This window comes from Oncorhynchus keta, chromosome 19 (genome assembly GCF_023373465.1).
Source record: "Oncorhynchus keta strain PuntledgeMale-10-30-2019 chromosome 19, Oket_V2, whole genome shotgun sequence".
In the NCBI taxonomy this organism is placed as follows: Eukaryota; Metazoa; Chordata; class Actinopteri; order Salmoniformes; family Salmonidae; genus Oncorhynchus; species Oncorhynchus keta.
The window spans coordinates 25207434-25233503 of record NC_068439.1 but is presented as its reverse complement, the minus strand read 5'-3'; the positions used below and the strand labels follow the sequence as shown (position 1 = coordinate 25233503).

General features: G+C 44.9%; 1 protein-coding gene across 4 annotated transcripts in view; it reads left to right on the top strand.

The window, feature by feature from the left end:
- LOC118379232 (triple functional domain protein-like) overlaps positions 1-26070 on the top strand; it is a 129909-nt gene that overhangs the window by 24576 nt on the left and 79263 nt on the right. For 2 of the 4 annotated variants that reach the window (XM_052470083.1, XM_052470084.1), the window contains exons 3-5: positions 1300-1428; positions 17894-17968; positions 24733-24847. In XM_052470083.1, coding sequence (XP_052326043.1) covers positions 1300-1428; positions 17894-17968; positions 24733-24847 — 319 coding nt within the window. The remainder of the gene's footprint in view (positions 1-1299; positions 1429-17893; positions 17969-24732; positions 24848-26070) is intronic. The other 2 variants (XM_052470085.1, XM_052470086.1) reach the window with 1 other exon arrangement.

The following is a 26070-nucleotide window of genomic DNA, read 5'->3' as shown; positions in this document are numbered from 1 at the left end:
TTGGATTCTGGTCTGGACTTTGACTTGGCCATTCTAACACCTGGATATGTTTATTTTTTTAACCATTCCATTGTAGATTTTGCTTTCTGTTTTGGATCATTGTCTTGTTGGAAGACAAATCTCTGTCCCAGTCTCAGGCCTTTTGCAGACTCCATCAGGTTTTCTTCCAGAATGGTCCTGTATTTGGCTCCATCCATCTTCCCATCAATTTTAACCATCTTCCCTGTCCCTGCTGAAGAAAAGCAGGCCCAAACCATGACGCTGCCACCACCATGTTTGACAGTGGGGATGGTGTGTTCAGGGTGATGAGCTGTGTTGCTTTTACGCCAAACATAACGTTTTGCATTGTTGCCAAAAAGTTCAATTTTGGTTTCATCTGACCAGAGCACCTTCTTCCACATGTTTGGTGTGTCTCCCAGGTGGCTTGTGGCAAACTTTAAATGACACTTTTTATGGATATCTTTAAGAAATGGCTTTCTTCTTGCCACTCTTCCATAAAGGCCAGATTTGTGCAATATACGACTGATTGTTGTCCTATGGACAGAGTCTCCCACCTCAGCTGTAGATCTCTGCAGTTCATCCAGAGTGATCATGGGCCTCTTGGCTGCATCTCTGATCAGTCTTCTCCTTGTATGAGCTGAAAGTTTAGAGGGACGGCCAGGTCTTGGTAGATTTGCAGTGGTCTGATACTCCTTCCATTTCAATATTATCGCTTGCACAGTGCTCCTTGGGATGTTTCAAGCTTGGGAAATCTTTTTGTATCCAAATCCGGCTTTAAACTTCTTCACAACAGTATCTCGGACCTGCCTGGTGTGTTCCTTGTTCTTCATGATGCTCTCTGCGCTTTTAACGGACCTCTGAGACTATCACAGTGCAGGTGCATTTATACGGAGACGTGATTTCACACAGGTGGATTGTATTTATCATCATTAGTCATTTAGGTCAACATTGGATCATTCAGAGATCCTCACTGCACTTCTGGAGAGAGTTTGCTGCACTGAAAGTAAAGGGGCTGAATAATTTTGCACGCCCAATTTTTCAGTTTTGATTTGTTAAAAAAGTTTGAAATATCCAATAACACTTCATGATTGTGTCCCACTTGTTGTTGATTCTTCACAAAAAAATAGTTTTATATCTTTGTTTGAAGCCTGAAATGTGGCAAAAGGTTGCAAAGTTCAACGGGGCCGAATACTTTCGCAAGGCACTGTATGTTTAGTGTGAGGGGCTCGGGTGGGCTGTTTCTCTCTCTCTCTCTCTTCTCATCCTGTGTCTCAGTCTCTTACTCTACCCTGTTATTAGAAGTCTGGTCGAATGGAGAGAATGTGACGGGGAGAGATGGCGAGATTCAACTGGCAACTGACATTCTGGGGAAAACGGGATGGTCAGAGGGAGAGAGAAGGAATAGGGGCGAAAGAGAGGGAGTGAGAGGTAAGCAGGGAAAAGAGAGCCTAGGACAGACCGATGGAACGTTTTGAAATCTATTATTAATGCTTGTCACTAGCACAGATGGGCAATTATTATTATTTATATTTTGTGTGTGTGTGTGTGTGTGTGTGTGTGTCAGCTGTACCCACAGTGAGGGCATTGTTAAAGTGCTGCAGCTGTGGCTGATCAGCCTGGCCATCAGCCAATAAGATCGCCCCCTCAGTCTCCCGAGCCAATAGGATCACCCCCTCTGTTTCACCGACCAATCAAATCTCCTCCGTGGGGCTGGGAGTTGGGAGAATCGGATGTCAATCAAAGTTACCAAACTAGGCTAATGGGGGGTAGAGTAGCTGGCAACAAGACAGAGAGAGAAAGACAGAAAAAGAGAGCGGGAGTGTGAGAGTGCATTGTGTCTAGTAAATAATTACTAACAACAATCTGGTTGATGAACTAGTAGAGAGAACAGTGGAGGGAGGAAGAGATTGAGAGTGCTTAAGCCTTGAAAAACTGAAAGCCATAATGGGGAGAGGGAGAGGGGGAGAGAGAGACTCTCTCTAGTGACAATCTTCACCGTCAGGACGTAGTGACACCTGCATCTATCTCACACACAGAGATTCACATTCCAGACTCTCTCTCAATTCAAATACTTTATTGGCTTGGAAAGTGTTGGCACACATTGCCAAAGCAAACATATAGACACATATCAAATCAATGATAACGCAGATAGATAATAGTAAAAATTATAAGACTCAATGAGTAATAACATTTAGCAGGACAATACAGTAAGAAATACATTTAAGACAATAATGAAATAGTGAGAAAGACCGGTAGAAATGTTTTTTGCTCTGGCTGGTCGTTCTACTGGCTGTCCCTGCGGTTGTGGCAGGAAGCTACAATTTTTATAGGGAATATGGCACAAATGGGTTTTTCTCCCAATAGTTATTGGATTTTCTGTTTTTGTTGAATAATTTTTGTATTTGTTTTAAATTTGGGGGAACAACTTGCTCATAAGTCTGTATAGTTCTGTCAGATAGTCTGCCTCGTGTACTGTCTGACAGTACTTCATTATTTTGTAGTGTCTTCTAGCCACGGGATGTACTTTGAGGGGGTTTTATTTATTTTTCTCGCCAACATGGGTGGTGGAAATGATTACTTTTGCACAAGTATAACAAATCAAGAACATATCTTTTTATTTACATGAAGTATTCAGACTCTTTGCTATGAAACTGGAAATTGAGTTCCGGTGTATCCTGTTTCCATTGATCACCCTTTAGATGTTTCTACATCTTGATTGGAGTCCATCTGTGGTAAATTCAATTGATTGGACAGGATTTGGAAAAGCACACACCTGTCTATATACGGTCCCACAGGTGGCAATGCATGTCAGAGCAATGAGGTCGAAGGAATTGTCCATAGAGCTCTGAGACAGGATTGTGTCGAGGCACAGATTTGGGGAAGGGTACCAAAACATTTCTGCAGCATTCAAGGTCCCCAAGAACAACGTGACCTCCATCATTCTTCAATGGAAGAAGTTTGGAACCACCAAGACTCTTCCTAGTACTGGCCGCCCGGCCAAACTGAACAATCAGGGGAGAAGGGCCTTGGTCAGGGAAGTGACCAAGAACCCAATGGTCACTCTGACAGAGCTCCAGAGCTCCTCTGTGGAGATGGGAGAAACTTCCAGAAGGACGACAATCTCTGCAGCACTCCACCAATCAGGCCTTTTTGTTAGTGGCCAGACATAAGACACTCCTCAGTAAAAGGCACATGACGGCCCACTTGGAGTTTGCCAAAGGGCACCTAAAGGACTCTCATACCATGAGAAACAAGATTCTCTGGTCTGATGAAACCAAGATTGAACTCTTTGGCCTGAATTCCAAGCGTCATGTCTGGAGGAAACCTGGCACCACCCCTACAGTGAAGCATGGTGGTGGCAGCATCATGCTGTGGGGATGTTTTTCAGCAGCAGGGACTGGGAGACTAGTCAGGATCGAGGGAAAGATGAACGGAGCAAAGTACAGAGAGATCCTTGATGAAAACCTGCTCAAGACCTCAGACTGGGGCAAAGATTCACCTTCCAACAGGACAACAACCCTATGCACACAGCCAAGACAACACAATAGTTTCTTCAGGACAAGTCTCTGAATGTCCTTGAGTGGCCCAGCCAGAGCCCAGTTTTGAAGCCGATCGAACATCTCTGAAGAGACCTGAAAGTAGCTGTGCGGTGACGCTCCCCATCCAATCTGACAGAGCTTGAGAGGATCTGCAAGGAAGAATGGGAGAAACTCGCCAAATACAGGTGTGCCAAGCTTGTAGTGTCATACCCAAGAAGACTCGAAGCTATAATCGCTGCCAAAGGTGCTTCAACAAAGTTCTGAGTAAAGTGTCTGAATACTTACGTAAATGTCATATTTCAGTTTTGTATTTTTCATGAATTTGCATAAATATTTAACCTGTTTTTTTTCTTTGTCATTAAGGGGTATTGTGTGTAGATTTAGGGGGGTGGGATTATTTAATACATTTTAGAAGAAGGCTGTAACGTAACAAATTGTGGAAAAAGTCAAGGGGTCTGAATACTTTCCCTGTCACCTGGACCTGTTTTGTAATATAATATTAGTATTTTTTTTAGATTGGCTGTCAGTTCCCAGGTGTAACAGAACTGTTGCTGTAGCTCGTCTTTTGTTGGGGATAGAAGCACCAGATCATCTGCATACAGGAAGCAGATTATTTCTGTGTTAAGAGTGAGACCAGGGACTGTTGATTGCTCAAGTGTTTTAGCCAATTCATTTATATAGATATTAAATAGACTTGAGCTCAAGTTGTTCCCCTGTTTTACTCTTCACCTGTGGGAAAATACATCTGTATGTTTATGTCCAATTTTGACTGCTCACTTGTTATTTCTGTACATTGATTTGATGACGTCATATGTTTTTACTCCCACGCCATTTTGCAATTAGTTTGAATAAAATGCCTTCGTGCCAAATTGAATCAAAAAGCTTTTTGAAAATGTTTATTTTTTTTAGGTATTTTTTAAAAACGTATTTTTCAATTAGGGTGTGTAGGGTATTAATATGGTCTGATGTTTTATAATTAGGTATTAATCCAATTTGATTTCACTGAGTGCAGTAATCTGCTGTTCATGATAGTGCAGAATATTTTCCCCAGGTTACTGTTGAAACAGATGCCATGATTATTGTTTGAATAATTGTCTGTTATCCAAACAGTTCACCTCTCTATTCCCATATCCTCCCTGTTCTACTGGAGAATGGGAACCAGTTTATGGGAATACCGGGAATTCCAACACAGGCCTCAGTTGGAAAAGGCCAGTAATGCAATGTATTTAGGCACGCCCTCTATGCTATCTCAAACGTACCATTACCCAAACCAGCCTGACCCATTCTCTCCCTGGGCCCCCATGAGGCCCCTGTAACAGCTGACTTCGGATCAGTTTTCATGAGTTTAATCCGGACCATAACCATTATGAGATTAGCACTTCAACATGCTCTGGATCAGCATATCAACATGTTTGAGTGAGAGATGGTATGAAGAGAACTTCTCTGCTCTCCATACCTCCCTCTCCATCTGTCCTGGCAACTGGCATATACTGACTGACACACACGCACACATTTCTCTTCTGTGCATGTTTGTACGTGTTTATAGTGTGTGTGTGTGTCTGTAAATTGCTTTGTGACTGCAAGGAACTAATGTTCACTTCACCTCCTGGAGCCCAGTCCTACATAAAGAGAAACCGATGACGTAGGCTTTCACACGCAGCAGAGATTGATTTGGTCTTGCCTTTTTTTTTCTTGAAATGATACATACTGGCCTTGTTCTGATTTTGACCATAAACACGATGCCATGTCATCATTCACAGGAAGAAAAACCAACAGATTTGTCAAGTTCATTAACTTCTTGCGTCGAGCCATCCCGGATCCGGGATCGTGACTACAGCCTCAAGCCCATTACCATAACGCAACATTAACTATTCATGAAAATCGCAAATGAAATGAAATAAATCTGCTAGATCTCAAGCTTAGCCTTTTGTTAACAACACTGTCATCTCAGATTTTCAAAATATGCTTCTCAACCATAGCAAAACAAGCATTTTTATAACAGTATTGATAGCTAGCGTAGCATTTAGCGTTAGCATTCAGCAGGCAACATTTTCACAAAAAACAGAAAAGCATTCGAATAAAATCATTTAACTTTGAAGAACTTCAGATGTTTTCAATGAGGAGACTCTCAGTTAGATAGCAAATGTTCAGTTTTTCCTGAAAGATTATTTGTTTAGGAGAAATCGCTCCTTTTGTTCATCAGGTTTAGCTACGAAAAAACCTGTATCCAGGAGTGTAATTCTATTCGCAAGCTCATTAGCATAACACAACGTTAACTATTCGTGAAAATCGCAAATTAAATTAAATAAATCTGCTAGCTCTCAAGCTTAGCCTTTTGTTAACAACACTGTCATCTCAGATTTTCAAAATATGCTTCTCAACCATAGCAAAACAAGCATTTGTGTAACAGTATTGATAGCTAGCGTAGCATTTAGCAGGCAACATTTTCACAAAAACAAGAAAAGCATTCAAATAAAATCATTTACCTTTGAAGAACTTTGGATGTTTTCAATGAGGAGACTCTCAGTTAAATAGCAAATGTTCAGTTTGTTCAAAAATATTATTTGTATGAGAAGGAGAAATCGCTCCGTTTGGTACATCACGTTTGGCTACCAAAAAAAAAAAAGAAAATTCAGTCATCAAAACGCCGAACTTTTTTCAAAATTAATTCCATAATATCGACTGAAACATGGCAAACATTGTTTAGAATCAATCCTCAAGGTGTTTTTCACATATCTCTTCGATGATATATCGTTCGTGGAAGTGTGCTTTCTCCTCTGAATCCCATGGGAAAATGCCTGCAGCTGAAGATTTACGCACCAATTTAGACAAAGGACACCGGGTGGACACCTGGTAAATGTAGTCTCATCTTCCAATGATATGCCTACAAATACGTCACAATGCTGCAGACATTTTGGGCAAAAGGCAGAAAGCGTAGGCTCATTCAGGGCACATTTACAGCCATATAAGGAGACAATGGAAAACAGAGCCTCAAATTCTGCTCATTTCCTGTTTGAAGTTTCATCTTGGTTTCGCCTGTAGCATCAGTTCTGTGGCACTCACAGATAATATCTTTGCAGTTTTGGAAATGTCAGTGTTTTCTTTCCAAAGCTGTCAATTATATGCATAGTCGAGCATCTTTTTGTGACAAAATATTGAGCTTAAAACGGGCACGTTTTTTAATCCAATAATGAAATAGCACCCCCATAGGTTCAAGAGGTTAACAAGGACACACACTCCGTAACACAGGATTATTTGACCCTTTGTCACTTGCTCATGTAGGATTCTGTAGTTGCCAGACATGGATTGGCTGTAGCTATGGATCCCTTCAATCTATCATTTGACTTTCTGGCCTGAGTAACTCCTCACCCAAATATCCCCCCCATACTCCTTCTATCCTCTCTCTCCTTCTGCTGGGGGTGGTCATGTTACTGTCACGGATGCATGGAAGCGGATCTGAAGAGCACTGGATTTGACACTATCTTTTGTGAATGGGGCCCTTTTCGAACATTTCCTAAAAACCTGTATGCTACCCAGCCAGCATAGATGTTATCTGCATATGAGAGTCTCTGACCGTTATTTTACTGCTGTGTTGTGGTCATGTTCCAGGATTGAGGTGTTTACCATGTCAGTCACCGGCTTCATTAATAAGTGCACCAACGACATCATCCCCACAGTGACCGTACGTACATATCCCAACCAGAAGCCATGGATTACAGGAAACAGCCACACTGAGCTAAAGACTACAACTTCCGCTTCCAAGGAGCGTGACATTAATCCGGATGCTTATTAGAAATCCTGCTACGACCTCCGACAAACCATAAACAGGAAAAGCTTCAATACAGGACTAAGATTGAATTCTACTACGCCGGCTCTGACGCTCGGCGGATGTGGCAGGGCTGGCAAACTATCACGGATTTACAAAGGGCGGGCTGCCCAGTGACGCGAGCCTACCAGATGAGCTAAATGCCTTATATGCTTGCTTTGAGGCAAGCAACACTCAACCATGCATGAAACCACCAGCTGTTCCAGACGACTGTGTGAACACTCTTCGTAGCCGATGTGAGTAAGACCTTTTTAAACAGGTTAACATTCAAAAGGCAGATTACCAGGACATTTTCAGCCTCTCCCTAACCCAGTCTGTAAAACCTACATGTCTCAAGCAGACCACCGTAGTCCCTGTGTCCAAGAACGCGAAAGTAGGCCGTCTAAATGGAGCACTCACGTCTGTAGCCATGAAGTGCTTTGAAAGGCTGGTCATGGCTCACATCAACACCATCATCTAAGACACTCTGGACCCATTCCAATTCACATACCGCCCAAACAAATCCACAGATGATGCAATCTCTATTGCACTCTACACTGCCCTTTCCCACCTGGACAAGAGGAACAACTATGTTCACCAACAACAATTAGACAGCCAATAGGGAGTACGTCAGAGACCTGGCAGTGTGGTGCCAGGACTACAAACTCTGCCTCAATGTCAGCAAGACAAAGGTGCTGATCATGGACTACAGGAAAAAGAGGGCCAAGCATACCCCCATTCCCATCGACAGGGCTGTCGTGTATCGGTTCGAGAGCTTCAAGTTACTCTGTGTCCACATCACTCAAGATCGATCATGGTCCACACTAGGGAAGATACGGTGACCGTATTACCACCACACCAGTGGTCACGAGTCATGACAGTAGTCAAATTCCACATGACTGTTTAGTCTCGGTAATTAGGCTTCTCCAAGTTCTGATGCTGCTGCTGGTCATTAGTGGCCTACCAAACTTACTAACTGCCTGGTACTCAGCACTCTATTGTCCCTCTAATCACCCTGACATCAATGCAAATGTAATCGAAAATCTAACACTTCCTTTTTCAACTCATGCAGTGAAAAACACACCTCATGTAGGCCTATATTTATATGTTTTGATAAGGTTTGTATCACAACTATTTAAGTGTACAGAAAGTGGCCAAATAATTTCTTAAAATTAAATGATCACATTAATCCTTGTGAATGATAAATGATCACTTTACAAAGAAACAGGTGTAGAGCCTAACTATATGTTTTGATAAGGTTTGTATCACATACATATGTAGTTTCACCATAACAATTGACATTTTATAATAAAAGCATTACATGCATAATCACATTTGGGTTCCCTTTTGAGAATGGTGTTTTCTGCTAATGGAACATTCACACTTATAGCCTACTACCATGTGCTTATTGCTGCACTTATAATGTGAAGAAATGGCCTAGTAGTTTATCAACATTTTAAGATGAATGTTCTCATCTGTTCCGTCAGGCTCAGTGTTTGTATTCATTTGGGATCTATCACATCCCAAAACTGTCCCAGACTATGTTTGTAATATTTATTTATTGCACAGAATAGAGTAGGTCAACTTTTGTACTATGGGGGATAGTAGATTGACATAGGCTCGTGCTTTTGCTGTTCGTTAGACCCACTCATCTTGTTGGCTGACGAAAAGTAAATGTACACAGTTCTTTCAATATGCAATGTCGGAATTGGATAAGGACGCACGCAGTGGCGTCCCCGATGTGTCTGTCTTCACTTGTAGCCTGTGAGAAAGGGAAGGGAATTATAATTATTATATTCAGCCCAAGGGCACAACAGCCACTGGCTGAAAAGGGCATTGATTTTTTGTACTGGGCATTATGGCCACACAAAAGAGAAAAGACTGGTGCATCACCCGTCTCAACGTCAACAGTAAAGAGGTGACTCCGGGATGCTGGCCTTCGAGGCAGAGTTCCTCTGTCCAGTGTCTGTGTTCTTTTGCCCATCTTAATCTTTTTTCAATATTATTGGCCAGTTTGAGATATGGCTTTTTCTTTGCAACTCTGCCTAGAAGGACAGCATCCCGGGGTCGCCTCTTCACTGTGGACGTTGAGACTGGTGTTTTGTGGGTACTATTTCATGAAGCTGCCAGTTGAGGACTTGTGAGGCATCTGTTTCTCAAACTAGACACTAATGTACTTGTCCTCTTGCTCAGTTGTGCACCAGGGCTTCCCACTCCTCTCTATTCTGGTTAGAGCCAGTTTGCGCTGTTCTGTGAAGGGAGTAGTACACAGCATTGTATGAGCTCTTCAGTTTCTTGGCAATTTCTCGCATGGAATAGCCTTCATTTCTCAGAACAAGAATAGACTGATGAGTTTCAGAAGAAAGTTATTTGTTTCTGGCCATTTTGAGCCTGTAATCGAACCCACAAATGTTGATGCTCCAGATACTCAACTAGTCTAAAGGCCAGTTTTATTGCTTCTTTCATCAGGACAACTGTTTTCAGCTGTGCTAACATAATTGCAAAAGGGTTTTCTAATGATCAATTAGCCTTTTTAAAATGATAAACTTGGATTAGCTTTACACACCGACAGGCTCCGCCCTCATCCAGCGAACGGGTATGCCAAACGTTTAGGGTGGATCATCTAAAATGGCAACCGGTTCCTTTATTTATGGTGTACCACGCGGTGCTCCGACCAAAGGAAATAATGGCCATTTCAGATTCTGCCTTTTGATCAGGAGAGGAAGTTTGTAAGTCGCTCTGGATAAGAGCGTCTGCTAAATGACTTAAATGTAAATGTATCTTTATAGAGTATCAAGATGCACTATTCCGCTCTCCCCTCTTTCCGCTCTCCCCTGAATGGTAAAGTAATGGTTACAGACAGCTACGTTTTTTGAAGTGTGAGGGCGGGAAAGAGAGAGCAGAGAGAAAAAACAGAAAGTGGCCCATCCCTCCACCCGTGTCCGTTTGCTGTGGTCGAGTCAGGGTGACATCATCGTCTGCAGCAACATTGCAGGGTTTTTACTTTCCTTTCTTACTCTCTCTTTCTTGTTCACTCGTGTATCAGATATTTGTGTGTGTAGTTGCAGCTGTAAGTCTATGGATTCTGGCCTGTCTAGCTGCTCCCATAAGTGTAAAAATGTCTGTGAAAAAACACATCCTACTATGTGTGTGTGTCTGTGAGCTGTATTTAAAAAGCTATTAGCAATCTGTCACACAGATATACACACACACACACAGACAGACACACATGCACAGACACTCTCACCCCTCTCCCTCCCCCTGACTGAGTGGTTGTGGGAGTGTAGAAAGTGTTCCAGAAGCTCACCACAGGGGCAGCTGAATATAGAGGAGATCAGGTCATAACACACTACAAGTAACACTGGAATTATTATGGAATACAGAGCAGGGCCAAGGAACACACACACTTCTTCTTCCTACAGGCAGACTACTAGGAGCCTGTCTGAGTCTGGTCACTACTTTCCCATCTGACGTGGATGTGTGGTTATATAATTGAATAAAGAGGAGGGCTATTGCTATGAGGAGCTATACAGTATTAGTCTAGTGAATTCACAGAGCACTACAAGGCTTCCACTACCCACTTACACACACACACACACACACACACACACACACACACACACACACACACACACACACACACACTTTCACCTACTGTAAAGACAAACCTTAACGTCCATCACCATTCTACACCCGGCACAGCCAGGGGGCTGGCCACCCCTCAGAGCCTGGTTCCTCTCTAGGTTTATCCCTAGATTCCTGCCTTTCTAGGGAGTTTTTCCTAGCTACCATGCTTCTACATCTGCATTGCTTGCTGTTTGGATTTTTAGGCTGGGTTTCTGCATAGCACTTTGACATCTGCTGATGTAAAAGGGGCTTTATAAATACATTTGATTCAAGTAAATGGTAACCCAACTGAGATAAAAACCTAGGTATTTGGCTCTCTTAGGTGGGTGGGCTTTGCAAACCTCGGGGAAGTTGAGAGAAAGATGAAAATGAGAGTAAACTATAGATCATTATTTTATTGTCACCTCAGATATTGGAGGATTACTATAGCAATACATACTCCCACAATGCCTTTGGGAAGGAAGACGCGCCATGCCCCCAGATGTCTCTGTGTGTGTGCTACGTTCCCCCAAGCTCTAAATGTATGGCCCATGAATAACAGCACGATAGAAAGATGTGTGTGTGTGTGCTCACTTACTCCTCTGTGAGGCGCTGTAACATTGCAGAAAGAGAGAGTAATGTCACTCCCTCACGCTCTCCAATTCAAAAGGCTTTATTGTTATGGGAAACATGTTTACATTGCCAAAGAAAGTGCAAGAATAGATGCAACAAAAATTAAATGAACAATCAGAAATTAGCAGTAAACATAACACCCTTACATGTTATATTACTGGATATGTTAATTAACAATGTGCAAATAGTTAAAGTACGAAAGGGAAAATAAATAGACAGATCAATATAGTTTGCATTTACAATGGTGTTTCCCTTTTCTTGTGGGAACAGGTCACAAATCTTGCTGCTGTGATGGCACACTGGTATTTCACCCAATAGATATGAGTTTATCAAAATGTGTAATTGTTTTCTAAATCTTTGTGGGTCTGTTTAATCTGAGGAAAATATGTCTCTCTAATATGGCCATACATTTGGCAGGAGGTTAGGAAGTGCAGCTCAGTTTCCACCTCATTTTGTGGGTATCGGGCACATAGCCTTGTCTTCTCTTGAGAGCCAGGTCTGCCACTGAGTCTGTACATATACAAAGCTTTCCTTGGTCAGGTATTCAACCCCTGTGTACTCTCTGTTTATGGTCAAATAGCATTCCAGTTGGCTTTGTTTTTTTTATTAGTTCTTTCCAATGTGTCAAGTAATTAATTAACTTTTTGTTTTCTCATGATTTGGTTGGGTGTTGCTGTACTGGGGCTCTGTCACCTTTTATTTCCTTTGTTTTGTCTTTATTTAGTATGGTCAGGGTGTGAGTTGGGGTGGGCAGTCTGTTTGTTTTTTGTGTTCAGTCTGTTTGTTTTGTCTTTATTTAGTATGGTCAGGGTGTATGGTTCTCAATCAGAGGCAGGTGTTGTTAGTTGTCTCTGATTGAGAACCATACTTAGGTAGCCTGGGTTTCACTGTTGGTTTGTGGGTGTTTGTCGCCACACGGTACTGTTTGGGTTTTCATCACATCGTTTATTGTTTTGTATTTCAGTGTTCAGTTCGTTTTTAATAAATCGTCATGAACACTTACCACGCTGCATCTTGGTCCAATCCTTACTCCTCTTCAGACGAAGAGGAAATCTGCCGTTACAGGCTCTGTGTGTCTGCTTGTGTTTTGTGAACTCTTCTCTAGGTTCATCTCTCTGTAGGCAGGAGCATGGAACTAAAAACCTAACGAGCCCCTAACATAGAAATCAGAATGTTTCAGATTAAAATAACGTACTGAACAATGTGTGTTAGTACATTTAATAACTAGAAGCTTCTGCTGCTCTATACTACAATTGAGCAGATTCTAGTTTCCACCTTCATGCTTTGCCTAAATTAACAGCATTGCAAACATTTTTGGTACCTAATGTTAACAAAAGCTGCTGTGTCATGAGATTTGTAAGATGCTTTATTTTAAATAACTACGCAATTGGTGACTTATTTTGTAATGTATTGTAGTCAGTTTTAATGAAGAAATGACCAATGATCCATGTTTCAGATTAAATTATTTATTACTAATTCTTATAAACAAGGCTAACCCTCTTCTTCATTTTGCATAAGACTTTCTAGCAAAGTCTTTAAATTCAAGAAAACGTAAATTATTTGCAATTCACCTGTTCCCTGAACATTATCTTCGTGTACATATCTCACCAATAATACATTTGGCTCGGTATGGGAAATGTCTGGAGTTTTAACAGTATACAAGCCTCCGAGGGTTCCGCAATTGTGTCACACGAGCTGCGTATTTCAGATTAAGCATACATTGGCTTTAATTCTGCTCTGCATGCATTATTTGGTGTTTTATGTGGCACACGGAGGATGTTTTTGCAGAATTCTGCATGCAGTCTCAATTTGGTGTAGTCCAATTTTGTGAATTCTTGGTTAGTGAGTGGACCGCAGAGCTTACAACCGTAGGATGCTGAAAACACAGATCCCACGATAGTTAATTGGGGTCAAATTTGTCTCCACTTTTGTAGATTGGGGTGATCAGTTCTTGGCTCAAAATATTGGAGAAGATGCCAGAGTTGAGGATGATGTTAAAGAGTTTTAGTATAGCCAATTGGAATTTGTGGTCTGTATATTTAATTTAATTTAATTTAGGATACCGTCAACACCACAGGCCTTTTTGCGTTGGATGGTGTGTATTTTGTCCTGTAGTTCATTCAATATAATTGGAGAATCCAGCGGGATCTGGTAGTCTTTAAAAGCTGATTCTAAGATTTGTCATTGATCATGATGATGTTTTTGCTGTTTTGTTCTTTTTTATAGAGCCAGAATATTGGAGAAGTGGTTTATCCATATGTCTCTGTTTTGTGTAGATAGCTCTCTGTGTTGTTGGTTTAGTGTGTTCCAATTTTCCCAGAAGTGGTTTAATTCTATGGATTCTACATTGAGCTGGTTTCTGACTGGTTTCTGTGCTGTTTGTTTCACCATAGTGAAGGCATAGGCTCAGGTTTTCTTGGTCTCTGTGTTTGTGGTTGGATAGGTTTCTCAATTTCTTTCTTAGGTTTTTTTTTGCATTTTTCATCAAACCATTTGTCATTGTTGTTCATTTTCGTATGTTGTCTGCTTTAAAAAAAAATGATAGGGAAGCTGAAAAGTAAAATATACTGTTTAGGTCAGTGATAAAGTGATTTACAGTACTACTGCCAAGGGATGGGGCTATAGGTGTACCTACCATAGGAGTCCCCTCGAACCCTACCATTGACTACGTACAGACCCAGCGTGTGACAGAGCTGCAAGAGTTGTGACAAGTTTTTTTTTTCTCTTTTTTTCCCCGTATTTGTGTCTAGGGGGGCAAATTGCAGAGGGAATGCTGTCACCTCCAGGTAGATGTTTGTCCCCCTGTGTGCTAAAAGTGGGTTCTTGTCCAGTTCTGGCGTTTTAGGTCGCCACAGACTAGTATATGGAGAAGCTGTCATTGTTAAAGTATGGGGATTCTATTGGGGGGAAAGTACAGTGCCTTCGGGAAAGTATTCAGACCTCTTGATTTTTTCCACTTTTTGTTACGTTACAGCTGTATTCTAAAATGGATTAAATAAACATCTTCAGCAATTTACACAATACCTCATAATGACAAAGTGAAAACAGGTTTTTAGACATTTTTGCAAATGCAAAAAATGCAAATATAAAAAAAAATGTATTTACATAAGTATTCAGACCCTTTGCTATGATACTCGAAATTGAGCTCAGGTGTATCCTGTTTCCATTGATCATCCTTTAGATGTTTCTACAACTTGATTGGAGTCCACCTGTGGAAAATTCAATTGATTGGACATGATTTGGAAAGGCACACACCTGTCTATACAAGGTCTCACAGTTGACAATGCATGTCAGAGCAAAAACCAAGCCAATGAGGTCAAAATAATTGTCCTTCGTGCTTTGAGACAGGATTGTGTTGAAGCACAGATCTGGAGAAGGGTACTAAAACATGTCTGTAGCATTGACACCCCCAAAAACACAGTGGCCTCCATCACTCATCACTCTTAAGTTTGGAACCATCAAGACTCTTCCAAGAGCTGTCTGCTCGGCCAAACTGAGCAATCAGGGGAGAAGATCTAGGACAGAGCTCTAGAATTCCTCTGTGGAAATGGGAGAAACTTCCAGAAGGACAACTGCAGTACTCCACCGATCAGGCCTATGTGGTAAAGTGTCCAGATGAAAGCCACTCCTCAGTAAAAGGCACATGGCAGCCCGCTTGGAGTTTGCCAAAAGGCACCTAAAGGACTCTCAGACCATGAGAAACAAGATTCTCTGGTTTGATGAAACCAAGATGGAACTCTTTGTTCCTGGATGCCAAGCATCACGTCTGGAGGAAACCTGGCACCATCCCTACGGTGAAGCATGGTGGTGGCAGCATCATGCTGTGGGAAGTTTTTCAGTGGCAGGGACTGGGAGACTAGCGCTCAGGACCTCCGACTCAGGACCTCAGACTGGGGCGAGGGTTCCCCTTCCAATAGGACAATGACCCCAAGCACACAGCCAAGATAACGCAGGAGTGGTTTCAGGACAAGTCTCTGAATGTCCTTGAGTGGCCCAGCCAGAGCCCAGACTTGAACCCGATCAAACATCTCTGGAGAGACCTGAAAATAGCTGTGCAGTGACATTCCCCATCCAATTTCTAATAACCTGATTTTGCTTTGTCATTATGGGGTATTGTGTGTAGATTGAGGGTAAAAAAACAATTTCAGCATTTTTAGAAGGCTGTAACGTAACAAAATGTGGAAAAAGTCAAGGGGTCTGAATACTTTCGGAAGGTACTATAGGTGGCATATGTGGACATTGTTCTCTGTTGAGATCATTTCCTTATTTATTTCTATCTAAAATGCTTCTGTTTTGATGAATTTTAATAGTGGGTTAGGTCTGCTCTATACCAAATTAGCATACCCCCTGAGCCTTTTCCCTGTTTTAGTCCTGGTAGTTTGGTGGATGGGATTACCAGCTTTCTGTAACCTAGAGAGAACCCCGTAGGTCCATCTCTCTATACCATGTTTCTTGTAGGAGCAGAATGTCTGTATTTCCAATTTCTTTGGTGAAGTCTGGGTTCCTGCTCTTTAGGCCAAAGGTAGATGACCTCAGACCTTGTATATTTCAGGAAGAGATGGTAAAGGATTTGTGTTCCATAGTGTCAGGTGTTATTCTTATGGTTTTGCAGGCAGCATACCACCCTGCATCCCACTGCTGGCTTGCTTCTGAAGCTAAGCAGGGTTGGTCCTGGTCAGTCCCTGGATGGGAGACCAGATGCTGGAAGTGGTGTTGGAGGGCCAGTAGGAGGTGATATTTCCTCTGGTCTAAAAAATATCCCAATGCCGCAGGGCAGTGATTGGGGACACTGCACTGTGTAGGGTGCCGTCTTTCGGATGGGACGTTAAACGGGTGTCCTGACTCTCTGAGGTCATTAAAGATCCCATGGCACTTATCGTAAGAGTAGGGGTGTTAACCCCAGTGTCCTGGCTAAATTCTCAAGCTGTCCATCATACCGTCATGGTCACCTAATCATCCCCAGCTTACAATTGGCTCATTCATCTGTAAATGAGAATGGGTTCTCAGTCAACTTACCTGGTAAAATAACGGTTAGGTGAAAAAATAAAAAGCCTTGGACTATTAGGTGTGAGCAGTGCATGCTGAGCATCTGGTGAATGCTGGATGTGGCTTGGGCGGGTGCAGTAGTGGGTGTTGGGCCTGTTGCTCTGCTCACGGCCTGGGCATATGTGTGGCTGTCATGTTGAGGTCCTTGGTGCAGGGGTGGGGGGCAGAAGGGGCATAGGCCTGATCTGGGGGGGCCTATATAGGGTGTGGCTAGGGTTGGTTTGGTCTGTGGTCTGGGTGTAGGTCCTCTGGTTGTATTTCTCTCTCTCTGTAATGGCTGTGTTGTCCTGGATAACAAGCACACACATGTGTGAGGGAAGAAGGGGCTGTGGTGGCATAAGAAATATAGTCCAAGCCCAACTCCTGCAGGATATGGAGAGATTGAAGAGAGGGAAACGGGGGATAGAGAGAAAATAGTAGAGACACAGGGATATAGATGAATTGGCCAGCAGGGGCTCTTTATCTCAATATGAAATAATGAGCTATTTATGTCTCGCTGCTACTGTGGTGTAGGTGTTGTGCTGTTTTTGGGTGTAGGTGTTGTGCTGTTTTTGGGTGTAGGTGTTGTGCTGTTTTTGGGTGTAGGTGTTGTGCTGTTTTTGGGTGTAGGTGTTGTGCTGTTTTTGGGTGTAGGTAGGTAGGTTTTTCTCTGTTTAGTGAAGGACAGGAAGTGGTCTCATTTTTGTCAACACATAACCAGGAAATAAACTATACCATTTTCTTCTCCTCTCTCTCTCTGGGTAAGACACTAATACAACAGCTCTTTGTTTGACCAACCTTCCCTTTTAACTCTTAAAGCAGGTGTAAGTTCCTACTTCTGAAACTATTGCCTCACTTATTCCTCTGTGTGTGTGCGTCCTTGCATCACTCAACAAGGGTTCATAGCCAGTTTCGAGGACTCAGTGGAAACATCTCTCTGTCAGTCAGATGGCTTCTACAGTGGCAGGGATTTTCCTCACATCAACTGAGCCCAAAATAAACCGATTCTCTCCACCACTCTTCAACAGTTACTCCAGCCAGACCAAATCAAAATCATGTTTCCCATTCTGAAAACTTTCTTTCTTTGACTGTGATGCTGAAAAAAATCTACCTCCTATTCCCCATATTCAAGGAAGAAATACAAAGTCAAACATTTTGACTTGTAGAACAAGTTGGCTACAACTAGGCCTATTTTTCCTGAAACCTTTCCATGGAAGAGGTGAGAATTTGAACATTGGGAGTTTCTGTGAAAAATCCTAACACTTCTGTCTTTCTCTCTCTCCAGGTTTTCGTAAAAATGAAGACATGAGAGCGATGGAGGTGTTGCCTATTCTAAAGGAAAAAGTTGCCTTCTTATCAGGTGTGTGTGTGTGTGGTGTGTGTGAGAGATAATCCTGGTTTCTTCATAAACAAAGCTAATGGAACATGACATATTCGCTAATTGCTTCACACACTGACCTCTACCAGGCATGCTGCTACACACACTGACCTCTACCAGGCATGCAGCTACACACACTGACCTCTACCAGGCATAGAGCTACACACACTGACCTCTACCAGGCAAGGAGCTACACACACTGACCTCTACCAGGCATGCAGCTACACACACTGACCTCTACCAGGCAAGGAGCTACACACACTGATCTCTACCAGGCAAGGAGCTACACACACTGACCTCTACCAGGCAAGGAGCTACACACACTGATCTCTACCAGGCAAGGAGCTACACACACTGACCTTTACCAGGCATGCTGCTACACACACTGATCTCTACCAGGCATAGAGCTACACACACTGACCTCTACCAGGCATGCAGCTACACACACTGACCTCTACCAGGCATGCTGCTACACACACTGACCTCTACCAGGCAAGGAGCTACACACACTGATCTCTACCAGGCAAGGAGCTACACACACTGACCTCTACCAGGCAAGGAGCTACACACACTGATCTCTACCAGGCAAGGAGCTACACACACTGACCTTTACCAGGCATGCTGCTACACACACTGACCTCTACCAGGCATAGAGCTACACACACTGACCTCTACCAGGCAAGGAGCTACACACACTGACCTCTACCAGGCATGCAGCTACACACACTGACCTCTACCAGGCAAGGAGCTACACACACTGACCTCTACCAGGCAAGGAGCTACACACACTGATCTCTACCAGGCAAGGAGCTACACACACTGATCTCTACCAGGCAAGGAGCTACACACACTGACCTTTACCAGGCATGCTGCTACACACACTGACCTCTACCAGGCATAGAGCTACACACACTGACCTCTACCAGGCAAGGAGCTACACACACTGACCTCTACCAGGCATGCAGCTACACACACTGACCTCTACCAGGCAAGGAGCTACACACACTGATCTCTACCAGGCAAGGAGCTACACACACTGACCTCTACCAGGCAAGGAGCTACACACACTGATCTCTACCAGGCAAGGAGCTACACACACTGACCTTTACCAGGCATGCTGCTACACACACTGATCTCTACCAGGCATAGAGCTACACACACTGACCTCTACCAGGCATGCAGCTACACACACTGACCTCTACCAGGCATGCTGCTACACACACTGACCTCTACCAGGCAAGGAGCTACACACACTGATCTCTACCAGGCAAGGAGCTACACACACTGATCTCTACCAGGCAAGGAGCTACACACACTGATCTCTACCAGGCAAGGAGCTACACACACTGACCTTTACCAGGCATGCTGCTACACACACTGACCTCTAGCAGGCATAGAGCTACACACACTGACCTCTACCAGGCATGCTGCTACACACACTGACCTCTACCAGGCATAGAGCTACACACACTGACCTCTACCAGGCATAGAGCGTCACACACTGATCTCTACCAGGCATAGAGCGTCACACACTGACCTCTACCAGGCATAGAGCTACACACACTGACCTCTACCAGGCATGGAGCTACACACACTGACCTCTACCAGGCATGGAGCTACACACACTGACCTTTACCAGGCATGGAGCTACACACACTGACCTTTACCAGGCATGCAGCTACACACACTGACCTCTACCAGCCATAGAGCTACACACACTGACCTCTACCAGGCATGCAGCTACACACACTGACCTCTACCAGGCATAGAGCTACACACACACTGATCTCTACCAGGCATGCAGCTACACACACTGACCTCTACCAGGCATAGAGCTACACACACTGACCTCTACCAGGCATGCTGCTACACACACTGACCTCTACCAGGCATGCTGCTACACACACTGACCTCTACCAGGCATAGAGCTACACACACTGACCTTTACCAGGCATGGAGCTACACACACTGACCTTTACCAGGCATGCAGCTACACACACTGACCTCTACCAGGCATAGAGCTACACACACTGACCTCTACCAGGCATAGAGCTACACACACTGACCTTTACCAGGCATGCTGCTACACACACTGACCTCTACCAGGCATGCTGCTACACACACTGACCTCTACCAGGCATAGAGCTACACACACTGACCTTTACCAGGCATGCTGCTACACACACTGACCTTTACCAGGCATAGAGCTACACACACTGACCTCTACCAGGCAAGCTGCTACACACACTGACCTCTACCAGGCATGCAGCTACACACACTGACCTCTACCAGGCATAGAGCTACACACACACTGATCTCTACCAGGCATGCAGCTACACACACTGACCTCTACCAGGCATAGAGCTACACACACTGACCTCTACCAGGCATGCTGCTACACACACTGACCTCTACCAGGCATAGAGCTACACACACTGACCTCTACCAGGCATAGAGCTACACACACTGACCTCTACCAGGCATGCTGCTACACACACTGACCTCTACCAGGCATAGAGCTACACACACTGACCTTTACCAGGCATGCAGCTACACACACTGACCTTTACCAGGCATGCAGCTACACACACTGACCTCTACCAGGCATAGAGCTACACACACTGACCTCTACCAGGCATAGAGCTACACACACTGACCTTTACCAGGCATGCTGCTACACACACTGACCTCTACCAGGCATGCTGCTACACACACTGACCTCTACCAGGCATAGAGCTACACACACTGACCTTTACCAGGCATGCTGCTACACACACTGACCTTTACCAGGCATAGAGCTACACACACTGACCTCTACCAGGCATAGAGCTACACACACTGACCTCTACCAGGCATAGAGCTACACACACTGACCTCTACCAGGCATAGAGCTACACACACTGACCTCTACCAGGCATGCAGCTACACACACTGATCTCTACCAGGCATGCTGCTACACACACTGACCTCTACCAGGCATAGAGCTACACACACTGACCTCTACCAGGCATAGAGCTACACACACTGACCTCTACCAGGCATGCTGCTACACACACTGACCTCTACCAGGCATAGAGCTACACACACTGACCTTTACCAGGCATGCAGCTACACACACTGACCTTTACCAGGCATGCAGCTACACACACTGACCTCTACCAGGCATAGAGCTACACACACTGACCTCTACCAGGCATAGAGCTACACACACTGACCTTTACCAGGCATGCTGCTACACACACTGACCTCTACCAGGCATGCTGCTACACACACTGACCTCTACCAGGCATGCTGCTACACACACTGACCTCTACCAGGCATGCTGCTACACACACTGACCTTTACCAGGCATAGAGCTACACACACTGACCTCTACCAGGCAAGCTGCTACACACACTGACCTCTACCAGGCATAGAGCTACACACACTGACCTTTACCAGGCATGCTGCTACACACACTGACCTCTACCAGGCATAGAGCTACACACACTGACCTTTACCAGGCATGCTGCTACACACACTGACCTCTACCAGGCATAGAGCTACACACACTGACCTTTACCAGGCATGCTGCTACACACACTGACCTCTACCAGGCATAGAGCTACACACACTGACCTTTACCAGGCATGCTGCTACACACACTGACCTCTACCAGGCATAGAGCTACACACACTGACCTTTACCAGGCATGCTGCTACACACACTGACCTCTACCAGGCATAGAGCTACACACACTGACCTTTACCAGGCATAGAGCTACACACACTGACCTCTACCAGGCATAGAGCTACACACACTGACCTCTACCAGGCATGCAGCTACACACACTGATCTCTACCAGGCATGCTGCTACACACACTGACCTCTACCAGGCAAGGAGCTACACACACTGACCTCTACCAGGCAAGGAGCTACACACACTGACCTCTACCAGGCAAGGAGCTACACACACTGACCTCTACCAGGCAAGGAGCTACACACACTGACCTCTACCAGGCAAGGAGCTACACACACTGATCTCTACCAGGCAAGGAGCTACACACACTGACCTCTACCAGGCAAGGAGCTACACACACTGATCTCTACCAGGCAAGGAGCTACACACACTGACCTTTACCAGGCATGCTGCTACACACACTGATCTCTACCAGGCATAGAGCTACACACACTGACCTCTACCAGGCATGCTGCTACACACACTGACCTCTACCAGGCAAGGAGCTACACACACTGATCTCTACCAGGCAAGGAGCTACACACACTGACCTCTACCAGGCAAGGAGCTACACACACTGATCTCTACCAGGCAAGGAGCTACACACACTGACCTCTACCAGGCAAGGAGCTACACACACTGATCTCTACCAGGCAAGGAGCTACACACACTGACCTTTACCAGGCATGCTGCTACACACACTGACCTCTAGCAGGCATAGAGCTACACACACTGACCTCTACCAGGCATGCTGCTACACACACTGACCTCTACCAGGCATAGAGCTACACACACTGACCTCTACCAGGCATAGAGCGTCACACACTGATCTCTACCAGGCATAGAGCTACACACACTGACCTCTACCAGGCATGCTGCTACACACACTGACCTCTACCAGGCATGGAGCTACACACACTGACCTTTACCAGGCATGGAGCTACACACACTGACCTTTACCAGGCATGCAGCTACACACACTGACCTCTACCAGCCATAGAGCTACACACACTGACCTCTACCAGGCATGCAGCTACACACACTGACCTCTACCAGGCATAGAGCTACACACACACTGATCTCTACCAGGCATGCAGCTACACACACTGACCTCTACCAGGCATAGAGCTACACACACTGACCTCTACCAGGCATGCTGCTACACACACTGACCTCTACCAGGCATAGAGCTACACACACTGACCTCTACCAGGCATGCTGCTACACACACTGACCTCTACCAGGCATGGAGCTACACACACTGACCTCTACCAGGCATGCTGCTACACACACTGACCTCTACCAGGCATAGAGCTACACACACTGATCTCTACCAGGCATGCTGCTACACACACTGACCTCTACCAGGCATGGAGCTACACACACTGACCTCTACCAGGCATGGAGCTAAACACACTGACCTCTACCAGGCATGGAGCTAAACACACTGACCTCTACCAGGCATGCAGCTACACACACTGACCTCTACCAGGCATGGAGCTACACACACATGCATTCTGATTGTGAGAGTTTATAGCTGTGACCTGGGGGTACTGAGAGGTCAGACCCCATACGCTTGACCTTTGACCCCTCATCTGCAAGTTCTAAACTATTTTAGTGTTGAAAATGATGTGTGTGTGTGTGTGTGTGTGTGTGTGTGTGTGTGTGTGTGTGTGTGTGTGTGTGTGTCATTCCTCTTTTGTCTGACTCCATTCTCCCCCTGTTTGTAGCCAAGGTCACTGACAGACGGACCATAATGAACAGAAGAGAGAAATAGAGAGGAAGAGAGTGGTTGCTATAGCGATGAGTTACTGTCTGTCTGAACCATTTCCCATAATGCATTTTGATAAAGTAATTTATTTTGAAAGGAGGGAGGGAGCGAGGGGGGAAAAGGAAGAGGGTGGTGTAGGAAGGAGAGAGGAATCTATTGAATTTTGAAGAAATGTTGAGGAATGTATAGATTAGTTTATCCAGCTACTGCTAGGTCAACCTAACACACATTAACATAGTCAAAGAAATTACTGTTGGATTTCTATAGAAATACTGATATTTCTGTATAGGCCTATTGCTTTTTACATAGTCTTCCTTATACAATGATGTTTTCCCTGCCATTCTGAGTACCTGTTAGTGAGATAATGCTATCATATGGCCACGAACATACACATGGGAATATATGAACTCTCATGTGTTTCTCTCTATTTCCACCAGGAGGCAGAGGTTTGTGTGCGTGTGCGTATACACTGGACTGTGCTCTAAGCTGAATGTTTTATTGTGTGTGTGTGTTCACTCTCTAAGCTGACTGTTTTATCCTGTGTCTATTTGTGTGTGTGTGTGTGTTCACTTTCTAAGCTGACTGTTGTATCCTGTGTGTGTGTGTGTGTGTGTGTGTGTGTGTGTGTGTGTGTGTGTTCACTCTCTAAGCTGATTGTTTTATCGTGTGTGTGTGTGTGTGTGTGTGTGTGTGTGTGTGTGTGTGTTCACTCTCTAAGCTGACTGTTTTATCCTGTGTCTCTTTTGTGTGTGTGTGTGTGTGTGTGTGTTCAGTCTCTAAGCTGACTGTTTTATCCTGTGTGTGTGTGTGTGTGTTCACTTTCTAAGCTGACTGTTTTATCCTGTGTGTGTGTGTGTGTGTGTGTGTGTGTGTGTGTGTGTGTGTGTGTGTGTGTGTGTGTGTGTGTGTGTCTTTGTGTGTGTTCAGTCTCTAAGCTGACTGTTTTTATCCTGTGCCTCTTTTGTGTGTGTGTGTGTGTGTGTTCACTCTCTAAGCTGACTGTTTTTATCCTGTGTCTCTTTGTGTGTGTGTGTCTCTTTGTGTGTGTTCAGTCTCTAAGATGAGTGTTTTATCCGGTGTGTTCAGCCTCTAAGTTGACTGTTTTATCCGGTGTGTTCAGCCTCTAAGTTGACTGTTTTATCCGGTGTGTTCAGTCTCTAAGATGAGTGTTTTATCCGGTGTGTTCAGCCTCTAAGCTGACTGTTTTATCCGGTGTGTTCAGCCTCTAAGCTGACTGTTTTATCCGGTGTGTTCCAGGGGGCAGAGACAGACGCGGTGGTCCAGTGTTAACGTTTCCATCACGCAGTAATCACGACAGAATACGAGCTGACGACCTCCGAACTCTCATAGCATACCTTGCTGGCATCCCCAAGTACGTGTTTGAGTGTACAGTATCTGCATGCATACGTATTGTGTGTGTATTTCTATGGTCGTTTTAGTCTCTTGGATTCAGATCTTTAACCAACCACAAGAGAGTGTGAGAGAGTGGGAGGGGGGATGAAAATGGAGAGAGAGGGAGAGAGTGGGAGGGGGTGAAAATGGAGAGAGAGGGAGAGAGTGGGAGGGGGATGAAAATGGAGAGAGAGGGAGGGGGTGAAAATGGAGAGAGGGGGGTGAAAATGGAGAGAGAGGGAGAGAGTGGGAGGGGGGGTGAAAATGGAGAGAGAGGGAGAGAGTGGGAGGGGGGGAAAATGGAGAGAGAGGGAGAGAGTGGGAGGGGGTGAAAATGGAGAGAGAGGGAGGGGGGTGAAAATGGAGAGAGGGGGGTGAAAATGGAGAGAGGGAGAGGAGTGGGAGGGGGGTGAAAATGGAGAGAGAGGGAGAGAGTGGGAGGGGGGTGAAAATGGAGAGAGAGGAGAGAGTGGGAGGGGGATGAAAATGGAGAGAGGGGGTGAAAATGGAGAGAGAGGGAGAGAGTGGGAGGGGGGATGAAAATGGAGAGAGAGAGTGGGAGGGGGGGGTGAAAATGGAGAGAGAGGGAGAGAGTGGGAGGGGGGTGAAAATGGAGAGAGAGGGAGAGAGTGGGAGGGGGTGAAAATGGAGAGAGAGGGAGAGAGTGGGAGGGGGGTGAAAATGGAGAGAGAGGGAGGGGGGATGAAAATGGAGAGAGGGAGAGAGTGGGAGGGGGGTGAAAATGGAGAGAGAGAGGGAGAGATGAAAATGGGGGGGGTGAAAATGGAGAGAGAGGGAGAGAGTGGGAGGGGGATGAAAATGGAGAGAGAGAGTGGGAGGGGGATGAAAATGGAGAGAGAGGGAGAGTGGGAGGGGGAATGAAAATGGAGAGAGGGGGTGAAAATGGAGAGAGAGGAGAGAGTGGGAGGGGGATGAAAATGGAGAGAGAGAGGGAGAGAGGGAGGGGGGATGAAAATGGAGAGAGAGGGAGAGAGTGGGGGGGGATGAAAATGGAGAGAGAGGGAGAGAGTGGGAGGGGGATGAAAATGGAGAGAGAGGGAGAGAGTGGGAGGGGGAATGAAAATGGAGAGAGAGAGTGGGAGGGGGTGAAAATGGAGGGAGAGAGTGGGAGGGGGATGAAAATGGAGAGAGGGAGAGAGTGGGAGGGGGTGAAAATGGAGAGAGAGGGAGAGAGTGGGAGGG